This window comes from Oncorhynchus kisutch, linkage group LG4, assembly GCF_002021735.2.
Source record: "Oncorhynchus kisutch isolate 150728-3 linkage group LG4, Okis_V2, whole genome shotgun sequence".
Lineage (NCBI taxonomy): Eukaryota > Metazoa > Chordata > Actinopteri > Salmoniformes > Salmonidae > Oncorhynchus > Oncorhynchus kisutch.
Window position 1 is genome coordinate 41087190 of NC_034177.2, and position 24346 is coordinate 41111535.

The following is a 24346-nucleotide window of genomic DNA, read 5'->3' on the forward strand; positions in this document are numbered from 1 at the left end:
TTGCATTCTGCTTAAGGCACTTGTCTCTCTCTACATTGGTCAGATACGTTTGTGTCCAGGGTGGGATCCTTTCGATACACTTATGGTGTATGGGCACACAAATGCTCCTAGAGAGAAGGGGGAATACTGAAGCATGCATTGATGACAGTTCTACAGTCTCCATCAGAGGCCCAGGCTTTTTGCATAGATGGTAAAAGCTCTCATTTCTGGACTGTAACATTGTAAGATCGTGCCATCCATGGGACTTGATATACATTGATTGGTAGGTTACACTATATTTAGATACTTAAAATACTGCCTGATACACCTTTGCTAGTTTTCTCCATACTCAATAAATGGTGAAACACTATTTGTTATGGTGTTCTTTATTCAAATGTATAAGCATGTCAAAGAACAAAAATAGTACAAAATACAATAAATGTAAGTACCTGATTATAGACACAAGGAAGCACATTAATGTGCAGGACAACAGTATGTTGATGGCTGTAGATTCATGATTCACCTGTTAGCATGGAAATAACTATAAATTAGCAGGGAGCTAATGCGACCATTACAATTAGAGCATGCTAACTCACTCTTACTGCAATAACATACACAAGCACATCCCAGATTGCGCCCAGGTACCACACACATTTACAGTGGGGAGAACAAGTATTTGATACACTACCGATTTTGCAGGTTTTCCAACTTACAAAGCATGTAGAGGTCTGTAATTTTTATCATAGGTACACTTCAACTGTGAGAGACGGAATCTAAAACAATAATCCAGAAAATCACAATGTATAATTTTTAAGTAATTAATTTGCATTTTATGACATAAGTATTTGATCACCAACCAGTAAGAATTCCGGCTCTCACAGACCTGTTAGTTTTTCTTTAAGAAGCCCTCCTGTTCTCCACTCATTATCTTTATTAACTGCACCTGTTTGAACTCGTTACCTGTATAAAAGACACCTGTCCACACACTCAATCAAACAGACTCCAACCTCTGCACAATGGCCAAGACCAGGGAGCTGTGTAAGGACATCAGGGATAAAATTGTAGACCTGCACAAGGCTGGGATGGGCTACAGGACAATAGGCAAGCAGCTTGGTGAGAAGGCAACAACTGTTGGCGCAATTATTAGAAAATGGAAGAAGTTCAAGATGATGGTCAATCACCCTCGGTCTGGGGCTCCATGCAAGATCTCACCTCGTGGGGCATCAATGATCATGAGGAAGGTGAGGGATCAGCCCAGAACTACACGGCAGGACCTGGTCAATGACCTGAAGAGAGCTGGAACCACAGTCTCAAAGAAAACCATTAAACGCACTACGCCGTCATGGATTAAAATCCTGCAGCGCACGCAAGGTCCCCCTGCTCAAGCCAGCGCATGTCCAGGCCCGTCTGAAGTTTGCCAATGACCTTCTGGATGATCCAGAGGAGGAATGGGAGAAGGTCATGTGGTCCGATGAGACAAAAATAGAGCTTTTTGGTCTAAACTCTACTCGCTGTGTTTGGTGGAAGAAGAAGGATGAGAAACTCCAAGAACACCATCCCAACCGTGAAGCATGGAGGTGTAAACATCATTATTTGGGGATGCTTTCCTGCTAAGGGGACAGGACGACTGCACTGTATTGAGGGGAGGATGGATGGGGCCATGTATCACGAGATCTTGGCCATCAACCTCCTTCCCTCAGTAAGAGCATTGAAGATGGGTCGTGGCTGGGTCTTCCAGCATGACAATGACCTGAAACACACAGCCAGGGCAACTAAGGAGTGGCTCCGTAAGAAGCATCTCAAGGTCCTGGAGTGGCCTTGCCAGTCTCCAGACCTGAACCCAATAGAAAATCTTTGGAGGGAGCTGAAAGTCTGTATTGCCCAGCGATAGCCCCGAAACCTGAAGGATCTGGAGAAGGTCTGTATGGAGGAGTGGGCCAAAATCCCTGCTGCAGTGTGTGCAAACCTGGTCAAGAACTACAGGAAACGTATGATCTCTGTAATTGCAAACAAAGGTTTCTGTACCAAATATTGAGTTCTGCTTTTCTGATGTATCAAATACTTATGTCATGCAATAAAATGCAAATTAATTACTTAAAAATCCTACAATGTGATTTTCTGGATATTTGTTTTAGATTATGTCTCTCACAGTTGAAGTGTACCTATGATAAAAATTACAGACCTCTACATGCTTTGTAAGTAGGGAAACCCGCAAAATCGGCAGTGCATCAAATACTTGTTCTCCCCACTGTATATGATCCAAGATGGCGTAGCAGTCAGACGTGTTTGTCTTGTCCAATCTTGTCCCATGTAAATAGTCGGTCTCATTGTTTTTCGTATATATTTTAATCTCACTTTCCACCTATGATCTAAATATACTTTCCTGCAACCCGCCCCACCCAATGTGGTACGGATCTGCTATTTTTATACATTATAACTGGAACCTCCATCAGGTGCTTACTGTTAGCCACGGCTAGCTGTCTTCACCTTTAGCTCGGTCAATACCTGCCAGTCTGCACAGCGCAATATTGAACTGCTTTTCTCCACCACATCACCGTATTCCTGCTGCAAGCTCTGGGCCATTCCCCCGGTCATCGTAGCTAGCTGCAATCGAGTGGCTACAACTGACTTAACGCCTCTGTCCCGAAGCAAGCACCAGTTAGACTTGAGCTAGCCTCGAGCTAGGCCCATCTCCCGGCTAGCCGAAGAGGTATGCCTACTAATTCGTGGGCTACAATACCTCTTTTTCCAATTGGCCTGGACCCTTTATTGCTGACACGGAACCCCGCCGATCCATCATGGCTGGTCTGCCAAGGTAATCGTCTGTGGTCTCAACAGGCTTTTCCGTTGCGTTGTCACCGAAGACCCAACTGCTAGCACCGGGCCGCTAGCTTTCTGAACGCCGTGCCTCCCACTCGCCTAGCATAGTAACGACTACCGAACAGCTCCTGGACTAACCTATTTCTGCTCATTGGACCCTATGATCACTCGGCCACACATGCCTCTCTCTAATGTCAATATGCCTTGTCTTCTGCTGTTTTGTTTAGTTATCGTTTTATTTCACTGTAGTGCCCCTTGTCCAGCTCAACATGCCGCAGATACAGTAGCTCTTTTGTCACACACCCCACACATGGGGAGACCTCACCTGGCTTAGTTGGCGCCTCCAGATATGCAAGCTCTCTCATCGTCACTCAATGCCTAGGTTTACCCCCACTGTACTCACATCCTACCATACCTTGTCTGTACATTATGCCCTGAATCTATCCTGCCACGCCCAAAAATCTGCCCCTTTTACTCTCTGTTCCCAACGCACTAGACGACCAGCTCTTATAGCCTTTAGCCGTACCCTTATCCTACTCCTCCTCTGTTCCTCTGGTGATGTAGAGGTTAACCCTGGCCCTGTAGCCCCCAGCATCACACCTATTCCACAGGTGCTCTCATATCAGAAGCCTCCTCACTAAATTTGTTTTATTCACTGCTTTAGCACACTCTGCCAACCCTGATGTCCTAGCCATGTCTGAATCCTGGCTTAGGAAGGCCACCAAAAATTCAGAAATTTCCCTCCCTAACTAAAACATTTTCCGTCAAGATAGAACTGCCAAAGGGGGCGGAGTTGCAATCTACTGCATAGATAGCCTGCAGAGTTCTGTCATACTATCCAGGTCTGTGCCCAAACAATTTGAGCTTCTACTTTTAAAAATACACCTTTCCAGAAATAAAGCTCTCACCGTTGCTGCTTGTTATAGACCCCCCTCAGCCCCCAACTGTGCCCTGGACACCATATGTGAATTGATTGCCCATCTATATCTTCAGAGTTCATACTGTTAGGTGACCTAAACTGGGATATGTTTAGAACCTCGGCCATCCTACAATCTAAGCTAGATGCCCTGAATCTCACACAAATTATCAAGGAACCTAACAGGCACAACCCTAAATCAGTAAACATGGACACCCTCATGGATATCATCCTGACCAACTTGCCCTCTAAATATACCTCTGCTGTTGTTCTTTAAAAGTGTTTTCTTCACCATCTTAAATACGCATGCCCCATTCAAAAAATGTAGAACCAGGAACAGATATAGCCCTTGGTTCACTCCAGACTTGACTGCCCTTGACCAGCACAAAAACGTGGCGTACTGCATTAGCATCGAATAGCCCCCGCGATATGCAACTTTACAGGGAAGTCAGGAACCAATATACACAGTCATTTAGGAAAGCTGAGGCTAGCTTTTTCAAACAGAAATGTGCATCCTGTTGCACTAATTACAAAACGTTTAGGGTCACTGTAAAGTCCATGGAGAATTAGAGCACCTCCTCCCAGCTGCCCACTGCACTGAGGCTAAGAAGTACTGTCACCACCGATAAGTCTACGATAATCGAGAATTTCAATAAGCATTTTTCTACGGCTGTCCATGCTTTCCACATGGCTAACCCTACCCCGGCCAACAGCTCTGCACCCCCTTCAGCAACTTGCCCAACCCCCCCACTCGCTTATCCTTCACCCAAATCTAGATAGCTGATGTTCTGAAAGAGCGGCAAAATCTGTACCCTTACAAATCAGCTGGACTAGACAATCTGGACCCTCTCTTTCTAAAATGATCTGCCGAAATTGTTGCAACCCCTAATACTAGCCTGTTTAATCTCTCCTTCGTATCGCCTGAGATCCCTAAAGATTGGAAAGCTGCCTCGGTCATCCCCCTCTTCAAAGGGGGAGACACTCTAGATCCAAACTTTTACAGACCTATATCCATCCTGCCCTGCCTTTCTAAAGTCTTCGAAAGCTAAGTTAACAAACAGATCACCGACCGTTTTGAATCCTTATCCACTATGCAATCTGGTTTCCGAGCTGGTCATGGGTGCACCTCAGCCACGCTCAAGGACCTAAACGATATCATTACCGCCATAGATAAAAGATAGTACTGTGCAGCCATTTTCATCGACCTGGCCAAGGTTTTCAACTCTGTCAATCACCACATTCTTATCGGCAGACTCAACAGCCGTGGTTTCTCAAATGACTGCCTCGCCTGGTTCACCAACTACTTCTCAGATAGAGTTCAGTGTATGAAATTGGAGGGCCTGTTGTCCGGACCTCTGGCAGTCTCTATGGGGGTGCCACAGGGTTCAATTCTCGGGCCTACTCTTTTCTCTGTATATATCAATGATATCACTCTTGCTGCTGGTGATTTTCTGATCCACCTCTATGCAGACGACACCATTCTGTATACATCTGTCCCTTCCTTGGACACTGTGTTAATAAACCTCCAAACAAGCTTCAATGCCATACAACACTCCTTCCGTGGCCTCCTCTTAAATGCTAGTAAAACTAAATGCATGCTCTTCAACCAATTGCTGCCAGCACCTGCCCGCCCGCCAAGCATCACTACTCTGGACGGTTCTGACTTAGAATATGTGGACAATTACAAATACCAAGGTGTCTGGTTAGACTATAAACTCTCCTTCCATTCTCACATTTAAGCATCTTCAATCCAAAATTACATCTAGAATCGGCTTCCTATTTCGCAACAAAGCCTCCTTCACTCATGGTGCCAAACACACCCTCGTAAAACGGACTATCCTACCGATCCTTGACTTCAGCGACGTCATTTACAAAATAGCCTCCAACACTCTACTCAGCAAATTGGATGCAGTATATCACAGTGCTGTCCGTTTTGTCACCAAAGCCCCATATCCTACCCACCACTGCGACCTGTGTGCTCTCGTTGGCTGGCCCTCGCTACATATTCGTTGCCAAACCCACTGGCTCCAGGTCATCTATAAGTCTTTGCTAGGTAAATCCCCGCCTTATCTCAGCTCACTGGTCTCTATAGCAACACCCACCCATAGCACACGCTCCAGCAGGTATATTCCACTGGGCATCCCGAAAGCCAACACCTCTTTGGCCGCCTTTACTTCCTGTTCTCTGCTGCCAATGACTGGAACGAATTGCAAAAATCACTGAAGCTGGAGACTTATATCTCCCTCACTAACTTTAAGCATCAGCTGTCAGAGCAGCTTACCGATCACTGTACCTGTACACAGCTCATTTGTAAATAGCACACCCAACTACCCCAACTACCTTGTTTTTGACTGTACGTTTCTTTATCCCATGTGTAACTCTATGTTGTTGTTTTTGTCGCACTGCTTTTCTTTATCTTGGCCAGGTCACAGTTGTAAATTAGAACTTGTTCTCAACTGGCCTACCTGGTTAAATAAAGGTAAAAATAAAAAATATATGTGTGTACAGTGCATTCGGAAAGTACTCAGACAGCCTTATTCTAAAATGGGTTAAAATATATATATACCTTCAGCAATCTATACACAATAGCCAATAATAACAAAGCGAAAACAGGTTTTTAGAAATACCATATTTACACAAGTATTAAGAACCTTTGCTATGAGACTCGAAATTGAGCTCAGGTCCATTCTGTTTCCATTGATCATCCTTGAGATGTTTCTACAACTTGATTGGAGTCCACCTATGGTAAATTCAATTGATTGGACATGATTTGGAAAGACACACACCTGTTTATATAAAGGTCCCACAGTTGACAGTGCAGGTCAGAGCAAAAACCAAGCCATGAGATTGAAGGAATTGTCCGTAGAGCTCAGAGACAGGATTGTGTCGAGGCACAGATCTGGGAAAGGGTACCAAAATATGTCTGCAGCATTGAAGGTCCCCAAGAACACAGTGGCCTCAATCATTCTTTTGGAACCACCAAGACTCTTCCAAGTGCTGGCTGCCCGGCCAAACTGAGCAATCAGGGGAGAAGAGACTTGGTCAGGGAGGTGACCAAGAACCCGATGGTCACTCTTGACAGAATTCTAGAGTTCCTCTGTGGAGATGGGAGAACCTTCCAGAAGGACAACCATCTGAAGCACCTCACCAATGAGGTCTTTATGGTAGAGTAGCCAGACTGAAGCCACTCCTCAGTAAAAGGCACATGACAGCCTGCTTTGAGTTTGACAAAAGCCACCTAAAGACTGACACCATGAGAAACAAGATTCTCTGGTCTGATTAAACCAAGATTGAAGTCTTTGGCCTGAATGCCAAGCGTCACGTCTGGAGGAAACCTGGCACCATTCCTACAGTGAAGCATGGTGGTGGTAGCATCATGCTGTGGGGATGTTTTTTAGCTGCAGGGATTGGGAGACTAGTCAGGATCTGAGCAAAGTACAGAATGATCCTTGATGAAAACCTGCTCCAAAGTGCTCAGGATCTCAGACTGGGGGCGATGGTTCACCTTCAAAGCACACAGTCAAGACAACGCAGGAGTGGCTTCGGGACAAGTCTCTGAATGTCCTTGAATGGCCCAGCCAAGGCCCAGACTTCAACCTGATCAAACATCTCTGGAGAGACCTGAAAATAGCTGTACAGCAACGCTCCCCATTCAACCTGACAGAGCTTGAGATGATCTGCAGAGAGGAATAAGAGAAACTCCCCAAATACAGATGTGCCAAATGTAACGGATGTGAAACGCTAGCTTAGTTAGCGGTGGTGCGCACTAAATAGTGTTTCAATCGGTGACGTCACTTGCTCTGAGACCTTGAAGTAGTAGTTCCCCTTGCTCTGCAAGGGCCGCGGCTTTTGTGGAGCGATGGGTAACGATGCTTCGTGGGTGTCAGTTGTTGATGTGTGCAGAGGGTCCCTGGTTCGCGCCCGGGTATGGGCGAGGGGACGGTCTAAAGTTATACTGTTACACAAGCTTGTAGCTTCATACCCAAGAAGACTTGAGGCTGTAATCACTGTAATCACTGCCAAAGGTGCTTAAACAAAGTACTGAGGAAAGGGTCTGTTTTTGCCTTGTCATTATGGGGTATTGTGTGTAGATAAGGGAATACATCTTTTTAATCAATTTTAGAATAAGGTTGTAACAAAATGTGGAAAAAGTCAAGGGGTCTGAATACTTTCCAAACACTGTAGATACATACGCACATCAGGACATGTACATAGTAAATATGAAAATAGAATACAGTATTTCAGAACGTGCGATTTCCCCCTATCTGCAAGCATGACCAATGGCATAACACGTTATTGACATCTGACTTGAACCAACCAATTAGAATACATAAACATGAAATACATATTTCTGCAGTGTCTAGTGGAAAGGTAACCAACCCTGTTTGTTCTTCATGAAACGTACATTATGGAAAACATCTCGCATTAAGTCATAGTTATAGAATAATGAATGGATTGGCAAGATTTTGGCACTGTCAACCTTTAGAATGTTAGTAGTTACAATCAATTATATCACCTAAATGTACTCACATTTACTGAACATTTAGTATTTGAAACACAAACATTCATTTCCCTACTGCTTTTTCTATAATCCTACAGCCTCTTTCTCATTCTCCATACTTTATACTCCAATGCATTCGATATTATGCATGCCCACCATGGTGTTGGGCAGCTGCTATTTGAGAACTCATCTGGTTTAGAAATCAAACTGAAATCAAACTGATCTTATTGCAGAGCACATTGTACACCTGTTTTTTATTTATTTAGAAGATTGTATTGCAAGGTATGCTATATGTGTAGGCTATTCCACATGTATTGGCTAATATGCATATGTCGTTTTTAAACCTCCATTCTAGCATACAGTAACTTATGACACATCTTTTATCTGCATGTTTTTATTTGGGTTTCTATGCAAATTAAATGATTGAATGTTTCTTTAAGCCTTCAGCTAGTTACTTGAAATTAGACAATCATGCCAAAACATTATTCAAAATTGAATTCGCTGACAGATACCTAGGGAAAACTAGCTTCCTGAACAGGCACATTGACGTTAACAGCAAAGATGTTTAGAACTGTGTGTTTACAGCTGGCTAGGCTAGTCAACTGTAACAGGCTAGCTTTCAATAAATTAGCTAAACGGTCAACGGCGTTACCTCTTCATATGATCAAGACCATTCCTATTGCATGCTACATATTTAAAGTGTACTCGAAAACAGGTATTTTTCAGTCTTTGGGAGTTGACAGCAGATCACGATTTCATGTGAGGCTGTTTACATCTTAGAAGCAGGCCATTGGCTGCCTTCATCACGAGGGGTATGTACGGAAGTTCTGATTGGTTTCAAGTGTAGAAGTTCCCAAATTTGAAATATACTATTTTTCTAAGAAAATGTGTAAGAATGAAAGGTGCCAACAAATGTTGTTATATATAAAAAATATTTTAAAAACATGCTCCTCCCTCGACGTAGATCGATCAACTTCACTGTTTTCTGCGTCGGCCCACCACATAATTGAAGCCACGGAAGTTCAAGGCTGACCACAGTCTTTGCATGTATTGTTTGCAGAAAACAGAATTCCTCATTATAGTGAATTGAACATTGGCAATCTTCATGTAAGTAATTGTTTTCCCCGAAGACGATCTCAGTACCAATAATTGCTTCTAATACACCAGATGTAAGTCATTGAGCCAATTATACAATTTTAAAAATCGCACACATAAGTAGTTATAAGGATAATTTAGTTGATAATAGCAGCCTGCAGTACCCAGGTTGTCCTTCAACTGGAGTTAGCCTGCAACGTCACTTCTTGGAGTAGCTCAAACTGCGCATTAATTTGGCTTCAAAAGAGTATTCACATAGGAATGAATGGTGTCACATGATAGATGGCTTTGTCTTTCATATATACAGTAACATGTTCTATTACAAAGAAGCATAGAACAATGAGACATATTCCACTGGATGTATAAAGGATGTATAAATATGAAGCATCCGCTTGGCGTTTCCACTCACTACCAAATATGGTAGTGAGTGGAATGGAACAAGATGGATTTTGGCCAACATTCTGCACATTTTCTCATCGATGAAACATTTGATCTCAATGCAGTTTTCTGTTCCCAAAACCAGAATCTATTATGAACGAAGTGGACAAAAGTTTTAAAAATCGTGTTGTTTAGGAGTGCAAAGTCGAATGTAGCATTGCTTTCTAGGTTTGAGTGAGAAATAGTGTATTGTAGCCCTGCTACCGCCAGATGGCGGTATTATTCTTTACATATTTTGTAATTTTTGTCAATTTCAAAATGAGAAAAGACCTAAGGACTATAGACTAATGGGTTGTTACATTGTGTTAGTCTATTTAAAAATCAAATAACATTTTATTCATCACATGCGTAAACAACAGATGTGGACTAACAGGGAAATGCTTACTTACGTGCCCTTCCCAACAAAGCAGAGAGAAAGAATATAGAGAAATAATAGAAAAGTAAAACCCATAATAATTATAAAAAGTGATAGATACATAGTAACAATAACTTTCCTATATACAAGGAGTATTAGTACCAAGTCGATTAGCAGGGTTACGAGGTAATTGAAGTAGGTATGTACATATGCATACATGTACAGTGCCTTGCGAAAGTATTCGGCCCCCTTGAACTTTGCGACATTTCAGGCTTCAAACATAAAGATATAAAACTGTATTTTTTTGTGAAGAATCAACAACAAGTGGGACACAATCATGAAGTGGAACGACATTTATTGGATATTTCAAACTTTTTTAACAAATCAAAAACTGAAAAATTGGGCGTGCAAAATTATTCAGCCCCCTTAAGTTAATACTTTGTAGCGCCACCTTTTGCTGCGATTACAGCTGTAAGTCGCTTGGGGTAGGTCTCTATCAGTTTTGCACATCGAGAGACTGACATTTCCATTCCACCTTGCAAAACAGCTCGAGCTCAGTGAGGTTGGATGGAGAGCATTTGTGAACAGCAGTTTTCAGTTCTTTCCACAGATTCTCGATTGGATTCAGGTCTGGACTTTGACTTGGCCATTCTAACACCTGGATATGTTTATTTTTGAACCATTCTATTGTAGATTTTGCTTTATGTTTTGGATCATTGTCTTGTTGGAAGACAAATCTCCGTCCCAGTCTCAGGTCTTTTGCAGACTCCATCAGGTTTTCTTCCAGAATGGTCCTGTGTTTGGCTCCATCCATCTTCCCATCAATTTGAACCATCTTCCCTGTCCCTGCTGAAGAAAAGCAGGCCCAAACCATGATGCCGCCACCACCATGTTTGACAGTGGGGATGGTGTGTTCAGGGTGATGGGCTGTGTTGCTTTTACACCAAACATAACGTTTTGCATTGTTGCCAAAAAGTTCAATTTTGGTTTCATCTGACCAGAGCACCGTCTTCGACATGTTTGGTGTGTCTCCCAAGTGGCAAACTTTAAACAACACTTTTTATGGATATCTTTAAGAAATGGCTTTCTTCTTGCCACTCTTCCATAAAGGCCAGATTTGTGCAATATACGACTGATTGTTGTCCTATGGACAGAGTCTCCCACCTCAGCTGTAGATCTCTGCAGTTCATCCAGAGTGATCATGGGCCTCTTGGCTGCATCTCTGATCAGTCTCCTCCTTGTATGAGCTGAAAGTTTAGAGGGACGGCCAGGTCTTGGTAGATTTGCAGTGGTCTGATACTCCTTCCATTTCAATATTATCGCTTGCACAGTGCTCCTTGGGATGTTTAAAGCTTGGGAAATATTTTTGTATCCAAATCCGGCTTTAAACTTCTTCACAACAGTATCTCGGACCTGCCTGGTGTGTCCCTTGTTCTTCATGATGCTCTCTGCGCTTTTAACGGACCTCTTAGACTATCACAGTGCAGGTGCATTTATACGTAGACTTGATTACACACAGGTGGATTGTATTTATCATCATTAGTCATTTAGGTCAACATTGGATCATTCAGAGATCCTCACTGAACTTCTGGAGAGAGTTTGCTGCACTGAAAGTAAAGGGGCTGAATAATTTTGCACGCCCAATTTTTCAGTTTTTGATTTGTTAAAAAAGTTTGAAATATCCAATAAATGTCGTTCCACTTCATGATCGTGTCCCACTTGTTGTTGATTCTTCACAAAAAAAATACAGTTTTATATCTTTATCTTTGAAGCCTGAAATGTGGCAAAAGGTCGCAAAGTTCAAGGGGGCCGAATACTTTCGCAAGGCACTGTACATACATGTGAATTGTTAGATATTACTGCACTGTTGGAGTTAGGAACACAAGAATTTCGCCACACCTGCAATAACATCTGCTAAATATGTGTATGTGACCAATACAATGATTTGATAACTATGATTAAAGTGAAAGATGGTAAACAGTAGCAGCAGCGTATTCACTGTAATGAGTCAAAGTTAGTGCAAAAGGGTCAATGCAGATAGTCCTGGTAGCTATTTGGTTAGCTATTTATCAGCCTTATGGCTTGGAGTTAGAAGCTGTTCATGTTACCGCTTGCCGTGCGGTAGCTGAGAGAACAGTCTGACTTAGGTGGCGGAAGTCTTCTGACACGCCTGCTATAGAGGTCCTGGATGTCAGAGAGCTCGGCCCCAGTGTACTGGGCTGTCCACACTACTCTCTGTAGCGCCTCGTGGTCGGATGGCAAGCAGTTGCCCTACCAAGCAGTGATGCAACCAGTCAAGATGCTCTCAATGGTACAGCTGTATAACTTTTTGAGGATCTGTGAGCCTGCCAAATTTTTTCAACCTCCTGAGGGGGAAGAGGCATTGTTGTCCCCTCTTTACGACTGTGTTGGGGTGTTTGGACCATGATAGATCCCGAGTGAATGTGGACACTGAGGAACTTGAAGCCCGCAACCCGCTCCACTACAGTCCTGTTGATGTAAATGGGGGAGTGCTCGGCCTCCCATTTCCTGTAGTCCACAATCCTTTGTCTTGCTGATGTTGAGGGAGATGTTGTTGTCCTGGCACCATACTGCCAGGTCTCTGACCTTCCTATAGGCTGTCTCATCATGGTCGGGAATCGGGCCTACCACCTGTGTGTGATCTGCGGCCACGCTTTCGTGGGTGAACAGAAAGTACAGGAGTGGACTAAGCACACACCCGTGAGGGGACCCTGTGTTTTATTTTTTTACCTTTTTTTAACTAGGCAAGTCAGTTAAGAACAAATTCTTATTTTCAATGACGGCGGGTTAACTGCCTGTTCAGGGGCAGAACAACAGATTTGTACCTTGTTAGCTCGGGGATTTGAACTTGCAACCTTCCGGTTACTAGTCCAACGCTCTAACCACTAGGCTACCCTGTTAAGGTTCAGCCTAGTGGATGTGTTGTTGCCTACCCTCACCACCTGTGGGCATCCCATCAGGAAGTCCAGGATCAAGTTGCAGAAGGAGATGTTCAGTCCCAGGGTCCTTAGCTTAGTGATGTTTATGGAAACTGAGCTGTAGTCATTGAACAGCATTCTCACGTAGGTGTTCCTTTTGTCCAAGTGGGAAAGGGCAGGGTGGAGTGCAATAGAGATTGCAATAGAGATTGCTTCATCTCTGGATCTGTTGGGGCGGTATGCGAATTGGAGTGGGTCCAGGCTTTATGGGATGATGGTGTTGATGTGAGCCATGACCAGCCTTTCAAAACATTTCATGGCTACAGATGCGAGTACTACAGTGCGATAGACATTTAAACAAGTTACTATGGCGTTCTTGGATACAGGGACTATGGTGGTCTGTTTGAAACATGTAAGACACTTTCCAGCTTGTCGGCGCATGCTCTGAGTATGCGTCCTGGTAATCTGTCTGGCCCTGCGGTCTTGTGAATGGTAACCTGTTTAAAGGTCATACATCGGTTACAGAGAGTGTGATCACACAGTCATCCAGAACAGCTGGTTCTCTCACACATAATTCAGTGTTGCTTGGCTCGACACGAGCATAGAAGGCATTTAGCTAGTCTCTTAGGCTTGTGTCACTGGGCTGCTCATGGCTGGGGTTCCCTTTGTAACCCGTGATAGTTTGCAAGCCCTGCCACATCCGACGAGCATCAATCAGTGTAGTAGAATTCAATATTAGTCCTGTTATGAAGCTTTGCCTGTTTGAAGGTTCGTCGAAGGGCCTAGCAGGATTTCTTATACACGTACAGGTTAGTGTCTCGCTCCTTGAAAGCGGCAGCTCTAACTCAGTGCGGATGTTGCCTGTAATCAATGGCTTCTGGTTGGCATATGTACGTATAGTCACTGTGTGGACGATGTTGTCAATGCACTTATTAATGAAGCTGGTGACTGATGTGGTAAACTCCTCAACGCAATCGGATGAGTAGATGTAGAGTTTTTTTCACCTCTAGTTGCAAAGGTGAAATTAGGTAAAACGGTTTTCAGTTTCCCTGCATTGGGGCGGCAGGGTAGCCTAGTGGTTAGAGCGTTCAAACCCCCGAGCTGACAAATCTGTCGTTCTACCCCTGAACAGGCAGTTAACCCACTGTTCCTAGGCCGTCATTGAAAATAAGAATTTTTTCTTGACTGACTTGCCTAGTTAAATAAAGGTAACATTAAAATCACCGGCCACGACGACCTTTGCCTCTGAATGAGCATTTTCTTGTTTGCTAATGGCCCTATACAGTTCCTTGAGTGCGGTCTTAGTGCCAGCATCAGTTTGTGATGGTAAATAAAATATAATGGATGAAAATTCTTTGTAAATAGAAGGGTCTACAGCTTATCATGAGGTATTCTAACTCAGGCGAGCAGAACCTCAACACTTCCTTAATATTAGAGCTTGCACACCAGGTAAAAAAGAGACACACCACTCCCCTTGAGCTTACCTGACGCTGCGGTTCTGTACTGCCGATGCATAGAAAAAGCAGCTAGAATATTATCGATGTCCTTGTTCAGCCAAGTTTCAGAGAAACATAGGATATTACAGTTCTTCAGATCCCGTTGACAGGACAGTCTCGAACAGAGCTCGTGTACATTCACCAATAGAACAGAGGGTAGTGGTGGATTATTTACTCCCCTCCATAGTTTCATCAGGGTACCCGCACTTCGGCCTCTATATCTCTGTATCTTTCTCTTCAGGTTGTCTGGGATTAGGGCCTGGTCCGGGGCTAACAGTATGTCCTGTGCTGCCGACTCGTTGAGGTAGAAATCTTCATCCAAATCGAGGTTAGGGCTGAGCTAAAGCAGTCTTTGTGAGTCAAGGGCGGATCCCGAAAAATGGTTCTTCTTACAAAAACATCTGCAAAGTCCGAATGGTTTGAGCTACAAACTGTTATGACCCATCTATGAACAGCTGAAACTCTTACGGACATGCACTGTTTTTCTCTATGACGCTCACAAGCCACACGAGTCGTTAGAAGGTAAGAAGTCATTCTACATAGAAGATCATAGGAAATCACAGGACATAGTGTCTATAATACTGTAATAAGCTCACAGTTTCTGTCACAAACTCCAAACTCGACACAATTGTCACTGACTAGTTGGATATTAATTTCCCACTAAGCAAACAATTTCAGGCTTTTGCTTGGCAGACCTGTCACGTCTACTCCCGCTCCTCCTCTCTGGCGCTCGTTGTCACCAGTTTACTCATCATTACGCACACCTGCCACCATCGTTACGAGCACCTGCGCTTCATGAGACTCACCTGGACTCCATTACCTTCCTGATTTCCTCCCCTATATCTGTCATTCCCTTTGGTTCTTTCCCCAGGCGTTATTGATTCTGTTCCTGTGTTTTATGTTGGTACGCTACTCGTGTTTCAGTTATTATTAAATTCACTCCCTGTACTTGCTTCCCGACTCCTAGCATACACGCTACAAGACCTTTTTTGTTTATTGACATTTTTCAATAAAATCCATGAATATAAATGTTTATGTCAAATAGTTTTGTGTTCTACTTGTAACCCTGGTTGTCCGCAAAAGAAAATGATAAAACAGAAAGTAGAGAATTCCAGCTTTTTCACTGTGGGAGGCCTGGGACCAATGGAGTTGAAACAGAAATAACCTGATTCTGCGTTTGTATAGGACTCAAAGCTCAAATGTATGTTTTAAATAACTATTTGAGAACCTTGTACCACTCTTCCTCTCTCCTTCCATCTCACCCTCATCTCCATGTCCGTCTCCAGCTCTGCGGTGGACTTCAGGACAGGCACCAAGGTGGCCATCAAGAAGCTCCACAGGCCCTTCCAGTCTGAGCTCTTTGCTAAGAGGGCCTATCGGGAGCTGAGGCTGCTCAAACACATGAAACATGAAAATGTAAGACTTGCAAGCCAAAAGTCCAAAATCAACCCTTATCCCATTTAATTGCACTACTTTAGTCCTTAAGGGTTGCAGTCCTCAAGGTTTTTTTGCACCCTGAGTGACACTTAGTAATTGCAAGCAAGTAGCCTAAGTGATTGCCTTGGGTAATCCACTCCACACACAGTCTCTGATTAAATGGCAAGATGAAAACCAGAGAGGCTCCCGAAGACCAGAGTTATGCAAACCTGCCCTAAAAACACTAGGCTTATTAGCAATATACTGTAAGCTAGGCCTATAGGGTGTTTGTTTCTTACTGTATCTCCCCTCCAACTGCTATGTAACATCCTGATCAAAACCTAATATAAGTTGTTTATTTTCCTCGTTCTCTCTCTGGGGTTAGGTGATTGGCCTTGTGGATGTATTCACTGCTGACCTCTCCTTAGACAGATTCCATGATTTGTGAGTAGACTTTTTTTTTTTTTTTTTTTCATATTTGGTCACGAACTTCAATTAAACAAAAATGGAAGTTGGAGACACAATATCCACATTCCATACCACTGGATGTTTAGCAAAGTCAAAGTTCCATCTTTCCTCTCCATGTTGGTTGGTCATTGCGAAGATATATAGACATTTAGTCTCTCTCTGACTCTCTCTGTCTCTCTCGCGCTCTCTCTTGCTCTCGCTCAGCTATCTGGTGATGCCTTTCATGGGAACCGATCTGGGGAAGTTGATGAAGTTACAGCAGCTCTCAGAGGACAAAGTACAGTTCCTGGTCTATCAGATGCTGAAAGGACTCAAGGTGTGTCTCAGTCACACACAATCTCATAAATACTTCTATACAGTACATGCGTGAATATAAATATGTGTACACTCTGATATTGTATGTTATTGATGGAAGTGCCTGTTGTATTCTTTTATTACAGTATATCCATTCTGCTGGCATAATTCATAGGGTAAGTGAATATCCTTTTTCCTGTGTGTGTTTGTGTGTGTGTGGCTCCTCAAAATGACCCACTGAATGTTTGTATCTGCAGGACCTCAAACCAGGGAATCTGGCCGTTAATCAGGAATGTGAGCTCAAGGTACCCAGTCACACACCCAGTGCTCTGATATCCTATAACATATCATATGAATTGGATTCATAACATATCATATGAATTGGATTTGTAACATATCATATGAATTGGATTTGTAACATATCATATGAATTGGATTCGTAACATACAGTATCATATGAATTGGATTCGTAACATACAGTATCATACGAATTGGATTCGTAACATACAGTATCATACGAATTGGAGTCGTAACATATCATACGAATTGGATTCGTAACATATCATACGAATTGGATTCGTAACATATCATACGAATTGGATTCGTAACATATCATACGAATTGGATTCGTAACATATCATACGAATTGGATTCGTAACATATCATACGAATTGCACACAAAAAAACAGGGACAACTTTTGGCTCGTGAGCACCACTTTCAAAACTACTGGCTGAAAGAGGGCATCTTTAATAGCCTTTGCACAGACCAACAGACAACATTTCTCTCCGTTGACTTTGTTGTAATGGTTTGATGCCTGAGCACAGTTTTGCAGCAATAATAACTTCCATAGTATTTTGTAGTGTTATAGCTGGTATGATGTAGATACAACGGTATGGTGCAGTTATGAACTGCTATTTTGAAGGATGTTTTACTTATGATTGTGATACATTTGAAGTCGGAAGTTTACATGCACCTAAGCCAAATACATTTAAACTCAGTTTTTCACAATTCCTTACATTAATCCTAGTAAAAAAGTCCTTGTCTTAGGTCAGTTAGGATCACCACTTTATTTTAAGAATGTGAAATATCAGAATAATAGTAGAGAAAGTGATTTATTTCAGCTTTCATTTCTTTCATCACATTCCCAGTGGGTCAGAAATTTACATACACTCAATTAGTATTTGGTAGTATTGCCTTTAAATTGTTTAACTTGGGTCCATTCCTCCTGACAGAGCTGGTGTAACTGAGTCCAGTTTGTAGGCCTCCTTGCTCGCACACGCTTTTTCAGTTCTGCCCACAATTGTTCTATAGGATTGAGGTCAAGGCTTTGTGATAGCCACTCCAATACCTTGACTTTGTTGTCCTTAAGCCATTTTGCCACAACTTTGGAAGTATGCTTGGGGTCATTGTCCATTTGGAAGACCCATTTGTGACCAAGCTTTAACTTGAGATGTCTTGAGATGTTGCTTCAATATATCCACATAATTTTCCATCCTCATGATGCCATCTATTTTGTGAACTGCACCAGTCCCTCCTGCAGCAAAGCACCCCCACAACATGATGCTGCCACCCCCGTGCTTCACGGTTGGGATGATGTTCTTCGTCTTGCAAGCCTCCCCCTTTTACCTCCAAACATAACGATGGTCATTATGGCCAAACAGTTCTATTTTTTGTATCATCAGACCAGAGGACATTTCTCCAAAAAGTATGATCTTTGTCCCCATGTGCAGTTGCAAACTGTAGTCTGGCTTTTTTATGGCAGTTTGGAGCAGTGGCTTCTTCCTTGCTGAGCGGCCTTTCAGGATATGTCGATATAGGACTCGTTTTACTGTGGATATAGATACTTTTGTGCCTGTTTCCTCCAGCATCTTCACAAGGTCCTTTGCTGTTGTTCTGGGATTGATTTGCACTTTTCGCACCAAAGTACGTTCATCTCTAGGAGACAGAATGTGTCTCCTTCCTGAGCGGTATGACAGCTGCGTGGTCCCATGGTGTTTTATACTTGTGTACTATTGTTTGTACAGATGAATGTGGTACCTTCAGGCATTTAGAAATTGCTCCCAAGGATGAACCAGACTTGTGGAGGTTTATATTTTGTTTTCTTTTGATTTTCCCATGATGTCAAGCAAAGAGGCACTGAGTTTGAAGGTAGGACTTGAAATACATCCACAGGTACACCTCCAATTGACTCAAACTGTGTCAATTAGCCTATCAGAAGCTTCTAAAGCCATGACATAATTTTCTGGAATTTTCCAAGCTGTTTAAAGGCACAGTCAACTTAATGTATGTAAACGTCTGACCCACTGGAATTGTGATACTGTGAATTATAAGTGAAATAATCTGTTTGTAAACAATTGTTGGAAAAATGACTTGTGTCATGCACAAAGTAGATGTCCTAACCGACTTGCCAAAACTATAGTTTGTTAACAAGAAATTTGTGGAGTGGTTGAAAAACAAGTTTTAATGACTCCAACCAAAGTGTATGTAAACTTCTGACTTCAACGGTTGTTTTACCTACATTGGTTGAATGCAGAGAGCATCAGCAGAATGACTCAAATGCTAATGTAATGTCCAGTAATAATAAGAGTGTGTTGTGTCTGTGTCAGATCCTGGACTTTGGGTTGGCGCGGCAGGCGGACAGTGAGATGACAGGCTACGTGGTGACCCGCTGGTACAGAGCCCCTGAGGTTATCCTCAGCTGGATGCACTACACCCAGACTGGTCAGCAGCACACCACCCTAACTCTCCTCTTAACTGGTCCAGGATCAGATGTGTTGTTAAGTCGCTGATGGTTTAGGCTAATACTGGAATACAGACAACAGATCCTGGATCAGTTTTTGTAACAAGGATATAAATTCATCTGACTGGTCTACATAGATGACAGAGTCAACTGAATGCGTTAAAGCCTATGGAGACTGGTAGATTGTCCACAAGGTAGTGCTCAAGCCTGTATTTTCTGCCTAGTGATGAATGCCCTTCAACATGGTTCTACCAGATTTAAACACCAGCCATGTTAATGGAGGTCCTTTCTATCAGTTAACAGTATTCTCTCCCTTTCCTCTCTTCTCAGTGGACATCTGGTCTGTGGGCTGCATCATGGCAGAGATGCTGTCAGGGAAACCACTGTTCAAAGGCAATGACCGTATCCTGAGCTGACCTGCCCATGAGCCCTCCTATCCACGGTTGCACAATACACATATGAAACTCTATTACTGTGGTTAATGTTGTTTATGTTGGAATCATACTTGCTTCCATTCTTACTTTTTGGTTTGACTGACTAGAACTAGTATATAACCTTATCATGGCCAGGTGGATTTGTTTCACTTTCACACTAGACGCAATGTATTTCCCGACGAGGATGTGTTCAGTATGTAGTTTGACCTTTGAACCTTGACCTGTGGAGCACAGACCTGGATCAGCTGACTGAGATCATGAAGGTCACAGGGACACCCACTCAGGAGTTCATCACCAAACTGCAGTCTCAGGATGTGAGTCATGTACTTACATGCCAAACACATACTATAGGTCTACATGCACACAGGCCTTGATTAAATAGGTTGACGTTCTCTTTCTCAGGCTAAAAACTATGTCAAAAGCCTTCCCAAAGTGCAAAAAAAAGACCTTCAGGCACTCTTTTCCACAGTCAACCCACAGGGTAAGACCATCACCATGTCATGTATAGTGGATCTGCAGTATCTCATCGTCATGACTACTGTTCCTATGTCTGCTGTCTGTATCCCTCTGTTTAGATGTGTCCATTCCCTCCTCTTGGGTGTATTGAGACTCTGATGATGCACTTTAAATGAAATTTGACTTGATTCTATTTCTCCCTTCCCGTCATCTCCAGCGGTGACAGTTATAGAGCGCATGCTGCTGCTGGACCCAGAGAGCAGGGTGACGGCAGCGGCAGCCCTCGCCCTGCCATACTTCTCAGAGTTCAGGGAGCCAGAAGAGGAGACCGAGGCCCAGCCATACGACCACTCTGTAGACAACTCTGACCTGCCTCTGGAGCAGTGGAAACGTAAGGAGGAGGGGAAGGCTGGGACAGAACCAAGGGTGTATTCATTAGGCTCCAAATGGAAGATTATGTACTGAAACAGGGAGGGTTACCCGGACTTGTCCATTCGAAGCGCTCGTTTTCTGTTGCAAAACGTTTTGCTACTATGTGTCCTAATGAATATGATCCCAGGACAGAGGTGAGGAGGTGTCAATAGGGACCTGTTTGTTTTTATTGGTTAACATTATAACATAAAACTACTATTTAAGGCATTTTTGAAAGATATCCAGACAGGTTCTGGGGTGGTATGACAGAGTCAGGCCTCTCTGGAATAGGGACTTACTTTTGATGTGTTGCTGATGGATTTTACAATGAGCTACCTCAATATGCATATTTTCACAATTTCATTCTTTTCCATGAATTTCAATGATAACCTTCTCTATGTAAACACTTATGTATCTGTCTTCTCTTTCTCCTTCTGTTTGTTTACAGGTCACACGTTCACAGAGATCCTGTCTTTCCAGCCCATAGTGGTAGAGTCCAGGGAAACCGCACTGTAAGATGAAGCGTCACACAAGGGAAACCCCCCCCCCCCCCCCCCCCCACCACCATTTTTACAAGTGTGTCATCCTCTGTTCAATCACCATTCTCAGTCCATTGTGTGTGTGTGTGGGGGGGGGGGGGGGGTCCTCCTCTTGTGTGTAGTTTTTCAGCCATTTTCACACCAATGTGTTGTGGCCTCCTGTATAAAGCCCATATTCAACTGAAATTCTAGGATGTTTCCTTGTGTGTGTAGCTGTGTAGTCTAAACATTTGTCTGTAACCACTACTGATCTTTCCTAAACCTTGTAATTCCCTCTTATTGCCTTAATGAAAGAACAATAGCATACAGCCAAACAACATCTGAAAACCATTTACTAAAGTGTAAGCACAGCAGCAGTTTTCTGCCAAGGAATGCACACACATAAAAATCATTGGTAGCTTGTAAAATGTTGCGCAAAAAAATATATTTGTTTATTTGCCATTTACTGTAATTTTTCCTTACACTGGTTGTATTTTTTATTAAACCCAGTTGTTAAAAAAAAAAATCCCAGATATGCCACTATGCAAATATCATGCCATTAGGCTACTTACCCCAATATGTAATCAATATAGCTTCTTTTCTTTTAGATGTATGTAAAAACATATGTTTTATGATGGGAACATGCAGTGAATGCTCTGCCTGTAATAAAACAAGGCAACAGTAAACATGTCGTCCCCCATGAATTATGCAGCGCACCCCCAATTGCAATATTGCGTGTACCCACAAATGATCCATTATTATTGACCAGATACTCAAGTGGCCGCTCTAACAGTGAAAATAAATGTCTCCAAAAAGGGAAGGCAGTTAGCCTGGGTACCAGGCCAGGGCTTGACATTCAGGTAAATTTGCTAGTGGCACACCGGGCCAAGATCACAGGAAAAGCAAGTTATATTCAATTGTGGGTGATTTCATGTTTCATTTGCAGTCTGGGCAAGTATCTTATATTATAGCCAACCATAAAATCTGATATTTACACTGTTTGTTTGGAGAGAAAAAATATAAAACCATCCCCCCCTCGCAATGATGACATATAGCCTATATTAAACCGTTTAAGATGTAATATTACCCAGAAATGAGCTCAATAACAAATTGATGAAAAGCAATATCTTTAGGTACATAGTCCATATTAATCAGGCAGGTGTGCTATTTTAGCAATAAGCCTTATCACCTGTCTGATGCAGCATTGTGACTACATGGCTGAAGCATGGGGTTGCTCCTCTGCATCGTTTACCACAATGGGCTAATCATTAGCTAGATCGCAGACTCTACATATGATCTTGTTGCTTGTTTAATGTCCTAAAAAGAACTCTCACTGGCACTAATAAAATCATGGGATTGTATTAGTGCAGTGTAATTGTGTGAATTGTACAATGACTAATAGGTTTACCATTTATGCATTGGAATGGCTGACACACTTCCCGTGGTTACGCATGGGCTAAAGGCTGGAGCTACTTCTTACAAGGAACGGGACATGGACACATACAAGAAGCCCGCTATGACCTCCGCCGAGACATCAAACATGCAAAAGGACAATACAGGAGGAAGGTGGAATCCTATTACACCGGCTCCAACGCTCGTCATATGTGGCAGGGCTTGCAGATGGATTACAAATGGAAACCCGTGAGATGCCCAGTGATGCAGAACTCCAAAATGAACTAAATGCCTTTTATGCTTGCTTTGAGTAATACGACACTGAGTCTAGCGTGAAAGCTTCCATTGTTCCGGATGACTGTGTGATCTCGCTCTCTGTGGCCGATGTGACTAAAACGTTTTAAAAGGTTAATACTAGCAAAGCTGCCAGGCCAGACGGAAGACCAGGGCGCGTTCTCAGAGCATTCGCAGACCAGCTGGCAAGTGTCTTCACGGACATTTTCATCTCTCCTTGTCCCAGTCTGTAATCCCAACATCTTTCAAGGTGACTATTATTGTCCCTGTTCCCAAGAACTCCAAGGTAAATGACTATCGCCCTGTAGCACTCACATCTGTAATTATCAAGTTCTTTGAAAGGCTAGTCATGACACACATCAACATGATCATCCCAGACACCCTGGACCCACTCCAACTGCCCCACCACCGACCACCCCTCCTCTCTGATTAGATAGGGTCCCAAGTATCCAAAAATGTCATCAGTGCTTTTAAAGTTGATGACACTGCTCTTAAAATAGCGTGTTCTCTCATCTGTAAAATAAATATCCAGAACTGATTAGTGTTATTAGTTTGGATGGCTGCCCTACACTATGTATGCCTGACTCTATCTGTATATGTGTGTACTGTAACTCTATACTGTATATTTAATGTCTCACAGGAGCAACAAACAGCCTGTTATTTTGTGTATTTCAATTACACCATGTGACTATGTGCTTGGTTCCAGATGTTTGAGCCTATCTGGTATCCAGCTAGTTTACAGCAGCCTGCATTTCCTCATACATGACATGTGTTGTGTACAGTACTGTAATATAAAGGCAGAGTGATTGGTGTCTGTAAGGAGATGTATACTGAAATGACAGAGTAAAGTCATAAGCAGCATTGCCATGTACACAAACTGGACATTTACTGTAGTGGTGCTCTGTAAATATGAAATATTAGGGTTGCTACACTCTTAGTAAAAGAAAGTTCCAAAAGGGTTCTTCACTGTCCCCATAGGACAGTGAAAAAGAACATGGCTCACATCAATAACAGCCAGTGGAAAGGCTGGTCATGGCTCACATCAACACCATCATGCCGGAAACTATAGACCCACTCCAATTCGCATACCGCCCCAACCGATCCACAGATGACGCAATCTCAATCGCACTCCACACTGTCCTTTCCCACCTGGACAAAAGGAACACCTATGTGAGAATGCTGTTGATTGACTACAGCTCAGCGTTCAACACCATAGTGCCCTCAAATCTCATCACTAAGCTAAGGACCCTGGGACTAAACATCTCCCTCTGCAACTGGATCCTGGACTTCCTGACAGGCCGCCCCCAGGTGGTAAGGGTAGGTAACAACACATCTGCCATACTGATCTTCAACACTGGGGCCCCTTAGGTGCGTGCTTAGTCT

The 24346-nt window shown here is 43.0% G+C and overlaps 1 protein-coding gene across 1 annotated transcript in view; it reads left to right on the plus strand.

The window, feature by feature from the left end:
- The window catches only part of mapk12a (mitogen-activated protein kinase 12a), a 31043-nt gene extending 7507 nt beyond the window's left edge, over positions 1–23536 (plus strand). Inside the window, exons 2-13 of the mRNA XM_031822948.1 lie at positions 15826–15955; positions 16341–16399; positions 16628–16739; positions 16864–16893; positions 16975–17022; positions 19325–19439; positions 19789–19860; positions 20127–20206; positions 20295–20373; positions 20566–20739; positions 21208–21292; positions 21396–23536. Of these exons, the coding sequence (XP_031678808.1) occupies positions 15826–15955; positions 16341–16399; positions 16628–16739; positions 16864–16893; positions 16975–17022; positions 19325–19439; positions 19789–19860; positions 20127–20206; positions 20295–20373; positions 20566–20739; positions 21208–21275 (967 nt within the window). The 3' untranslated portion in view covers positions 21276–21292; positions 21396–23536. The remainder of the gene's footprint in view (positions 1–15825; positions 15956–16340; positions 16400–16627; positions 16740–16863; positions 16894–16974; positions 17023–19324; positions 19440–19788; positions 19861–20126; positions 20207–20294; positions 20374–20565; positions 20740–21207; positions 21293–21395) is intronic.
- The last annotated feature ends 810 nt before the right edge of the window (positions 23537–24346 follow it).